This window comes from Haemaphysalis longicornis, unplaced genomic scaffold (assembly GCF_048455015.1).
Source record: "Haemaphysalis longicornis isolate Haplotype H1 unplaced genomic scaffold, Haemaphysalis longicornis Haplotype H1 scaffold_8, whole genome shotgun sequence".
NCBI lineage: Eukaryota > Metazoa > Arthropoda > Arachnida > Ixodida > Ixodidae > Haemaphysalis > Haemaphysalis longicornis.
In genome coordinates, this window is record NW_027526445.1 from 72,798,344 (window position 1) to 72,808,514 (window position 10,171).

At 50.1% G+C, this 10,171-nt stretch overlaps 1 protein-coding gene across 1 annotated transcript; it reads right to left on the reverse strand.

Moving 5' to 3' along the window:
• Positions 1-227: 227 nt before the first annotated feature.
• Positions 228-5,034, reverse strand: LOC144149462 (uncharacterized). Its single transcript, XM_077681038.1, has 3 exons — positions 4,809-5,034; positions 4,354-4,671; positions 228-562 (listed from the first exon to the last, which is right to left on the reverse strand). Exons 1-3 carry the CDS (start codon positions 4,818-4,820, stop codon positions 332-334), a joined length of 561 nt encoding a protein of 186 aa, XP_077537164.1. The 5' UTR covers positions 4,821-5,034; the 3' UTR covers positions 228-331.
• Between the last annotated feature and the right edge of the window lie 5,137 nt (positions 5,035-10,171).

Consider the following 10,171-nt stretch of genomic DNA (forward strand, 5'->3'; position numbering starts at 1 on the left):
CCAGAGATATGGAAAAAAGATTACACATTGGCAAACTTGTCAAGGAGGTCATCATATACAGGAAAGTAACAGATATAAAGAGAACGAAAAATAAAACATACGGCATAAGCAACAAAGTCACACAAGAAATTAACAGAAAGAAAATGTTCAAGAATATGTCGTTCCTCAAAATGGAAATTACGCAAAGTGAAGAGTAAAAATGCTACTGCACATTTCATGTTAAGGTTAAAAACGACCGTAATCGTTTAAGTATGCTCCTATACCAATCGCGCATTGATATTTCAGTTTATATCCACGCTGTTTGCAGCGTGGGAAAAGGGACGTTTGTGGCCTAGGTGGCACAGAATCCGCCGCTGGCAGCCGTGGAGGGAAAGGGGCCACCGTTGGCGCAGTTGTAGCGGTCGGCAAACTCCTTCATGCTGTACAGGGGCAGCAGGCACATCTCGCGTGGCGTCAGGGGGCCGGCCGTGGTCTCGGAGCTGCACCAGATCATGCAGGCACGCACGAAGAACACGTGCTGCGCCTCGGGCCAGTATTGATCGAACACCTTGCCCGTGTGAGCCTGCAAAGGGAGAAAGAGAGAGAGAGAGAGACCCCACGTGGAGGAAATGGAGTCGAGAAAAAAAAAAGGCCGGATATTTGCTCACTTCGCAGCAAATGTTTGAAAGACGATAGTCTACTGCCGTCTCTGCCACGCAACTCTTTTAGGGGCGGAGCACCTTAGGACCTCGCTTCGTCCGGGGCTCAGCAGCGTCCGTGTACACAGTGTTGCGCATGCTCGAGGAGCATTGGATTGGATTGGATTACATTGAATTGTATCGGATTGGATTGGATTGGAATTGTATATGCTGTACACACGCGTTGTCACTCATTCGCATGCGCGAGTGGGCAATGTCACGGGTGATTTACGGTAAGAACGATCCCCAGTGCTTCGCCCACTCGTCATGATTCACTTCGTGCATGGAGATGCGTGAATTTTTTTCACTCCCACCCCTCACGCTCTTCCCCTCCATGTCTTACTCTCTCGCGATAAATTGAATGGAAGTTTGTTCAACCTGATTCAATTTTCCCGCTTTCGCGCTCCTTGCATGCCATCTGTTGGCACAGCGTACATCTTCCTTTATATATTTTGTTTCTCGTTCTGCGGGGAACACCACAAGCAGAACTCGTTTTGTTTTTCTGCTTGTTTTCACCTCGCGTGTGCTGGAAGCCTGTCTATTTTTCCACTGGCTATCGTAAAAACGATATGCACTAATTTTAAAAAGCAGACCAATATCTATTGTTAACTAAAAAACATGGGTACTACCAGTTAGGTGTACTCGCATTTTGCCTCAAATGTGCCTGAAGTTTTGATTGATTGTGCAGTTTAACGTGCTGAGGCTACACAGGTGATGAGGAGCGCTGTAGTGGAGGGCTCCGGATTAATTTTGACCACCTGGGAATCTTTAAAGTGCGCTGAAATCTCGAAGACACGGGCGTCTTCCCTTTTCATGTCCATCAGAAAAGCGGCCTGAGGTTTTCTCTGTGCTAAACAATGGTGACATGTATGACTTATGCCAGAAGCTTTAGCAGTTTTGAACGGTTCTGCCTTTACATACTCTTTTTACGAATTGTTTCAATTTTTGGCCGGAAGGCTGGAATTAAGCACACATAGACTGATATAGAGACCGAAAAATTGGCTGACTATTACAATACTCCCTAATGGGAAATTTCAGGGCAGCGCGATTGCGCATAGCGGCTGCGTCGGCGGTGCACACCTCTGGATTCTGGCGTCGGCGATGCTGAGACTCTGCTCGGGCAGCACATCCTTTGTCTCAGGAAGTGATCGCGTCATCAGCGAATGCGCGTCAGCTCGGGTCTCCTTTTTGGCAACGTACGCTGACGCGCGTCAACACGGGGCGACATCGGCGCGTCAGAACGCGGAAAATACGCTGCGCACAACTTCGGCTTTATCTTGCAGCCGGTCGCCGCCGCGGAACACGTCTCGCGCGGCACCGTCGGCATACCGCCTTCCCCCTCACACTTTTGCCATGCTCACCTCCTCCGCTCTCCTCTTCGCTCTCTCTTCTGCGTCCTCGTTCTCTCTGTTACATAGACGGACGGCGGCGATGGACGAGGCGAAACCGCACAAGCTGCGCTCTAAAATTGTACCGTTTAAGCAGCTTAAGAAATACTACAGTCTTTAAAAATTTCAGGACACCTGAGCGTTCCTTATGTTGTTGCGAATGCGACACCACCAATGTTGAATTGTAGAATGGATATTTACGCCGCCACCTTTCAACGCTGCTGTCCGGGTGGACGACTTAAAGTCCACCGCCGTACACCACTCCGATAAAATTTATGGAGTGTCTCGTGAAAGGGAACACGTTCTTTCTATATCGACGTTAATGACATCGTGCCTACAGAGGTGCGTATGTGCCATCTCACCATCGTAATCATCCTCTTAGCTCCACAATGTTTTCTTTATCTTTCAGCTATTATGGCTGAGAGGCTTGGCCAGTCGCCCTTGTTAGGTCCAAATGTGCACTATTAGCGGGAACGGGCTTTGCTACTATGTACTCATAAAACTGCAACTTGTGTAATTAGCGTGGTCAAATCCCGAACGTTGTACTAAGCACATGAATCTAACGCATGTTATTTTGAGTGGAAAACACCGATTCCCATTCACGATATCTGGAACCATCGAGCTGCATGGCTGGCGCATGGGTTTTGTGTTTCTTCCGCATTGCGGAGGATTCAGCCCAGCAGAACATCTACCTCAATTTATTTTCTGAGTAACGCAGCATCATTCTAAACACTCGTTAAGTGCTTTTTGTTGATACGGTGAGCAGGCGGCCATTTTTGTGCCACCAGTCGGCCATTTTATCTGCCATGAACGCCGGAGTTTTGAACAACATAGGATATGGCTGACACTTTAGCATTAAAACGTGTCTGCCGTGCTTTGGACGAGGGGGTGGGTTCACTTCGCTGGAGTCGTTTTGACGAGCTTGGATGGGTTTTAACAAGTAGAAAAGAAGACGGCGCTAGTGCTTTCGCGCACGGATTGTGCGGCCTGCCATGAAGCTGTCTATCTGCGAACAGAATACGGTGCAGAAAATATTGGCCGCATATCTGCCAGCTTAATTTTTTTGCTGCAAATGTTGTCGGCAGACGAGAGACTTCTGCCGCCGCTGTCAAGTAACTGCTTCTTCTCTCTCTCCCGCCAACCTCTGACGATGCTCCGCTCCTGTTTTGGTCTTCCAATAATATACACAAGGGAAGGTTTGCCGAGTTTAATTCGATCTTCCCACGCTCGCAATGTCGGCGCGGCATCTGTTGTAACCTTTTCTTGCAGTAGGGCACGGGCTAGAGGCTCGAGTACAAGCTCGATCTTTTTCTATTTTGTGGCTAACTTATGTTTAACGCGTTTTTGTTAGCAAAATTGCGTTGTCTATTTTTTTATTGAAAGAACACTGCTTTTATCAGTGGTACTATGGCGCGCGGTGCAGCATGTTTATGTAGCGTACGTGCTGTTTGGCCCATTTACGTGCGGCTGTGGCTTCCTCTCTCTCTCTCCTTCTCGCGCTGGCGCTCTGACAACCGATGCCATGGGACTGCGGCGGCTCAAGGTAGAAAACTGTTCTAAAAAGACGAGAATCTTTGTCAACATTCGCCAAGTAATGCCTCCCTTCGCTTTCCCGCTCACCTCTCATGTTGTTCCTCTTGCTTCGCGCTCCTCTGAAGATAAACACACTAAAGGATTGCTGAAATCCATTTAAATTTACCGCGTTCCACTGCTCGAAGCCGGGTGCTTGGATGCATAGAGTTAATACTACTGCCTGAATGCCAGCGCTGCCGTGTGGCGGAGACGCGCGGGAGTCCAGGCGCCCTACTACAACTTTTATAGAGCCGCGTTGTCATAGTAGCAGAACGTGAAACCTATCTGCTGGAACCTTTCGTAACGGTTGCTGCTTGATGTCTTAAAATGCCGCCAGAAGCTACAGTGGCGCGGGCGACAGCAGGCAAATGTGTTAATTTCTTTTCTGCAGTGGATGTAGCATTCCACTTAAAAAAATCAAGCATCTATGAATATTTCTGTAAAGAAACACTGTAAATATCCCTGGTGTATTAATTTTCTGCCTTATGTTTGCGTAATGTCTTGTTCTTGTTCAACAATATTGACAAATATGACCACATATGAACCGGACTTCGACATTGCGCAGGCTTCGTTTCACTTTGGCCGGGTGGCTGAATCGAGTCACAGACAGACAGACAAGCAGACATACAGACAGACCAAAATTTCTGTGTTTAAGTAGGCCAAGAAAGGCTATCGTTTTGAAAAGCCAGCTGAGAGAGAAAGCGAAGGAGACTAACCTGGAGTCGAAAGGTCCTCATGAGAGTCCTGTAGGCGATGCGGACCCCCTGGGACAGCGTTAGCATGAATTTCTTCTGCTCGTTGGCTCTCGCCGCGTCCAGCTCCCTGAAGCCCAGCTTGCTGCGCTTGTCCATAAGACACTGTAGCAGCGTGGTATGCCCCGACTTTGTGCGGCTGTCCCATGAGGCCCGGCGCGAGTCGTTGGCGTCCAGTGCACCGACGCCAATCGCCTCAGCCAGCTCACTGCCCAGCACGTACCCCATCGTGCCGTAATTGAAGTAGTCGGGGACGTGATTGGTGTACAGGTAGTGCTCGAGCTGCACGCAAAGAGGGCGAGCCCGGTATGCATTCGACAGGGCCTTATTTATATCCACCGATCTGCCAGCCAACTGCCCGTTGCTGTGTTTAAGATACGAGATGCACGAGAGCGTCGACGATGGGATAAAAGAAGTACCTTCACGTACATGCCGAAGCCATACTGCTTGTTGGAAACGACGTACCGGAACAGCCTAGTTTCGTCAGTTTGGCTGGGACACTAAAAACCACGTTAACACCGTGTCTTGGGGCTACTTTCTTAACGGTGTGCGGTATGGCGTGCACCTTCTGTTTTTTGTAGACTTTTCTTGTGCCAAAAAGCCCGCTGTTCGCTACACTGATTGCTGCATGGCTGTCGTGTACGAAATCCCCTTGAGCCCTTGAGAAGTTTCCATAGGTCAGACGGAAAGGTGTTTTATGAGAGGGCAAGGGCACGGAGCAAGAAATACTTCTTTCTCCGTGGGCAAGGGTTTCCTCCTTTAACAGCCGGACTGTTAAAAACAATACAGGTGGTCCCCTTTCAGAGCACTGCAAACAATGTAACTGCACCCCCCGGCTAGATCAAGTTCTTGATGAACGGAAGCGATAAGCCTGAGCGCGAGATTCTTGAAGCCTGTTTTATCAGCCATCATCTTTGCTTCGTCCATATCGCTTTCATTGGTGCAATGTAAGTTCGGCACAGTGTTGTTGTACAGTCAAGGTCAACTTGTAGGTGATCGCGGGAGCATAAACTGGCGGGCCTCTGCATAGCGGCCGATTTTGGAACTGCTAATATAAAGATTCCGCTGCTTTCTTTCCCTTGTAAGCTCTTGTGGGATACAAGCGCTACCCCCATGATAACTCCCCATTGGACCGCAGATATCCGTAGGACGTCCGTTTTACAGCCGAACGTCCGAGTCCTGCGCTCGACGTCTGGCGGACGTACTTCGGATGTATTTTTCTGGGAAACGTGAACGTCCGTTCGATTTGGTCCGACGGACGCGCGAGTTACGTTTGTGCATGGACATTTATTATGGTCCCATCAATGAAGTCCGCTGGACGCCCATCGTACGTCTGCATGGTTGAAGCAATTGGCGACGCCATGTTTATGCTCGCCACCTAGCGGCCGTCGCGAGAATCGCCCTAATCAGGTACGGTTGCGGACTACCCCGTGGCGCAGCGCTTGTTAGTCATGAGCTTGTGCTTCTGTGCTTGTTTTGTTTTCATGCCAATCGTGTCTGCACATGATTACCTCATTACCTCCGCTCGCAATGACATCTATATACAATAGGTGATAAGGAATTTTCATTGTTAATTACTGAAAGAACCGGGCTGTGTTTTTCTGTCCTTGAAGGTTTTGATAACATGGCGGTCACTGTCTTCCACAGCTGACATGCGCCGGACTGTTGATTCGCGGAACAAAAAATCAAAGCCTTTTTCTTAAGAGAAACATGGTTAAAACGCGCAGCTTTCTCCCATGAAATCAAAGTCACGGCTCAAAATATAAACTGCTGCGACCATGTCGGAATTTTGCAGTCGGATAGACATCGGCTTCATGTGCGAGGGACCCGGGTTCGATTTCGAGCAGGGAAGGCGTTTTTTTCTTGAGGCGCTTGACGTGACTTTGAAAGCGAAGTGTAAAGTTTGCTTTCCTTTAGTGCGTTTTGCGCGGAAAACGACATCGTCAGCGAGGAATAGAAAGTGTCGCTTTAAAAACAATGAAAAGTTGCGACTTGCTAAGTGAGTCAGTCATGGAGTAAAGAAAAGCTTACGAGTGTTCCTCGTACGCCACCTCTACTGAAGCCGGAAATGCCATCTTAGGAGGTAGCCCTTTACTGCTTGTATTTTGCGGTCGCGCACCACCTCCTCCGCGTCACCAGGGGCTTGTCGATATCAGTCCCGATGCCGTAAGTGCATTGCTTTGCACCTAGAGGCCATTCAAACTACCGAAGCGGTGGCCGCCTCGCTAAGCCTGACGTGCTAGCGGTGCGGCGCATCCCGGACCTCGACCAGACGACGTACCAGACGTCGTACCCGGACGTCGTACCAGATGGCGAGTGCGTCATCCTGCGCCGTCGCTGACGAAGTCCATCTGTCACCGCACGGCGGCTCGGAGGATGAAGAGTTCAAAACCCGCGACACGCAAGACGCCTCCACACCTTGGGAGGAAGACGGAACAACTATATACTTCGCCCTGAATTCTCATCGCCCGCCGCGCTTAGCGCCACTGGGACCAGCGACTCCTTACTGCTCAGCAGCAGTTGACACAAACGCTGGAGAAGCCCTCCCTTCGCAAAAGCCGACCCGCAGCGCGCAAGCCCCGACAGTCTCGACTCCCTGCTGAAGATCTGAAGCTGGCATTTCAGCCACGAAACGGTGTACGCCTTGCCAGGGTGAGTCCCAAAAATTACTAACGGCAATAGGAACTGAGGCAGGAAACCTGCCAGTTTGAGCAGTCGACATCGAGATGCGCATAGGCGGGGACCGAAACGTCCTTGTCCTGAGTACCCCTTCTGAAACAACAGCTATGAAGGTAAGCGAAATCAAGAAATTAACAATTGATGGGAACTCCTACAAGGTTGCGCCATACGTGCCATCTCGAGACGGCTCCTGCAAAGGGGTCCTTCGCAACGTGTACCTTGCTAGTTCTAACACGCAGAAGTCTTGGAAACACGGAAACAATGGTGATCACTTTCTGCGGCAAACGCGCGCCCTGTTATTTCAACTGCAGTGGTATCGCGGTGCGATGCTACTTCTACAAGAGAACGGTACCCTATTGCCGCAAATGCAACGAGACTGGTCACAGGGAAGACGTTTGCTCACAACCCCTAAAACGCCGAGGTGCGGGAAATGTAGGCTCTCTTGAGCAACGGAACAGCATGAGTGCCACACAGAGTGCATCTTGGGCGGGGGCACCTACCCGACGGTGGTCAAGTCTTGCACTAAACGCTACCTGCCGCCTGTGAAGCATAGAAAGCCTCAGCGGCAACAGCGGCAGTCCTCCCGACAGGCCCGCTCTCCCACCCCTGAACTCTGTGGTAGTAGTTCTCACTTCCGCCAGTCTCGCTCATCCATGAGGCGCAGTGCCAGACAGAGATGGAGCATCTGGAAGCACCGTTCCGGATCCCGGATGAAGACTTCGAGGAAGCGGACGCCACCCCGAGGCAGAACTCCAAGTGCAAGCCGGTGCTGGTGCCATTCGTGGTCAGCGGTTACGTTCAAGGAGAACTCTTCCAGCTCCTCCCATAGAAATGATGATACCAGGGTTAACTTAAGGAAGGACACTCTTTATTTAGACAAAGTAAAATGTGTTTATGATGAAACCACAAACCAAGTAGTGCAAAGCAATTGACATTCTGAGAGTATATAATCTCATTCCTCGTGGTAAATTGCCGGAGCGTCTAGAATAAAATGGACGAATTTAACAGCCTTGTAGACACTACGCAGCCGTCAGTAGTAATAGGTACAGAGTCCTGGCTCGATGAAAATATTGCAAGCAGGGAAGTGTTCCCAGAACACTTTTCATGCTGTCGAAAAGATAGGAACAAACACGGAGGGGGCGTGTTCATCTTAGCGGACGAAAACATTGTCCCGCGAAATTGATAGCCACAACAATTCCTGCGAGGCGGTACGGTGCCAACCCTGACTTCGAAACGGTAAAACCTTATCTGTGTGTTCTTTTTACCGACCCCCTTCAGCCTCTGCCGATGTATTGCAAGAACTAGCCCACAAGATTGGAACCATTAAAACAGACTTCATTGCTATAGCTGGTGATTTTAACCTTCGCGATCTAAATTTTAACCAGCAGCCCTCCTTTCCGGTAGGAAGCGGCGAAATAAATGTTGAAATGATAAACGTCGTTAATCTGTTTGCGCTTACTCAGACAATTATCGAACCAACTAGAGGGAACCGTGTTCTTAAACCCCAACCACATGGAGCGATTTTGCGAGCGACTTGGGGCGCGACGCGACTAGCGACGAACTACTTTTCGCCGCGCACCAAGTCGCTCATCGAATCGCTCGGTTCTGGGCCGCCAGAAACAGTCGCTCGCCTACCGGAAGTGGCCTCAGCGACTAGCCAATAGGAGAGCCCCTACGTAATCACGCAACCTCCGGTTTAAAGAGAACGGGGGGAAGATCCACGCAGACGACGTTTGCGGTGCAGCGGCAAAGAAAGCTTTGCGTGGCAAAGCTTGAGTACACGCTGAAGCAGAAGCAAGAAGGCTCCCGCTCACACTGGGTGAGACCCGTGTGGGAAAAACGACGTCAAGAAAGCGAATTCTTCACGGCGTTCATGTTGGAGCCGAGAAACGAGGCGCAGAAGGAAAAGCGTGCGCTATCGCTAACCCAAACCAATTTTAGAGATGCAATGAAGTGCAAAAAGCAAGGTAGAAAGGCGTAATACTTTTTGGTCATGCTTTTTATGACAAATGAACAAAAAAAATGTTTGCAAACATCCAGCGTACCAAGCGCGTTACTATGCGCAGTGCGGAAACATTGAAATCGCCATCCTCAGTCGCATGCTCAGTCGCTCGAGCCGTCGCTGTCATGTGGTTGCCTCGGCGAGCGACTTCGGTTCGGCGACTGCGGATCCTAGTCGCGTCGCTCGTCGCGTCGCTGGAAAAATCGCTCCATGTGGTTAGCGATTTAATTTATTGTTTACAAATGCACCAGGTCTAAAGCGCTAACCCCATGGAGCGATTTTGCAAGCGACTTGGGGAGCGACGCGACTAGCGACGAACTACTTTTCGCCGCGGACCAAGTCGCTCATCGAATCGCTCGGTTCTGGGCCGCCAGAAACAGTCGCTCGCCTCCCGGAAGTGGCCTCAGCGACTAGCCGTTAGGAGAGCCCCTACTTAAGTACGCAACCTCCGGGTTTGGAAGAGAACGGAAGGAGATTTGGCGTGCGCGCAAAATCCGCGCAGACTGCGTTTGCGATGCAGCGGCAAAGAAAGCTTTGTATGGCAAAGCTTGTGTACATGCTGAAGCAGGAGCGAGAAGGTTCCCGCACACACCTGGTGAGACCCGTGTGGCAAGAACGACGTCAAGAAAGCGAATTCTTCATGGTGTTCTGTTGGAGCCGAGACGAGGCGCAGGAGGAAAAGCGCGCGCTATCGCTAACCCAAACCAGTTTTAGAAATGCAATGAAGTGCAAAAAGCAAGGTAGAAGGGCGTAATACTTTTTAGTCATGCTTTTTGTGACAAATGAACAAAAAAATGTTTGTAAACAACCAGCGTACCAAGCGCGTTACTATGCGCAGTGCGGCAACATTGAAATCGCCGTCCTCAGTCGCTCGAGCTGTCGCTGTCATGTGGTTGCCTCGGCGAGCGACTTCGGATCAGCGACTGCGGATCCTTGTCGCGTCGCTCGTCGCGTCGCTGGAAAAACCGCTCCATGTGGTTAGCGCTTAATGCACTATACACGGGTAATCCGGGAATTGGCGATCACCAAGCGGTTATTTGTGAAATGAACCTAGATTACATAAAAATTAACATTGCTGGAAATTGACGAGTCTGCTGTTAT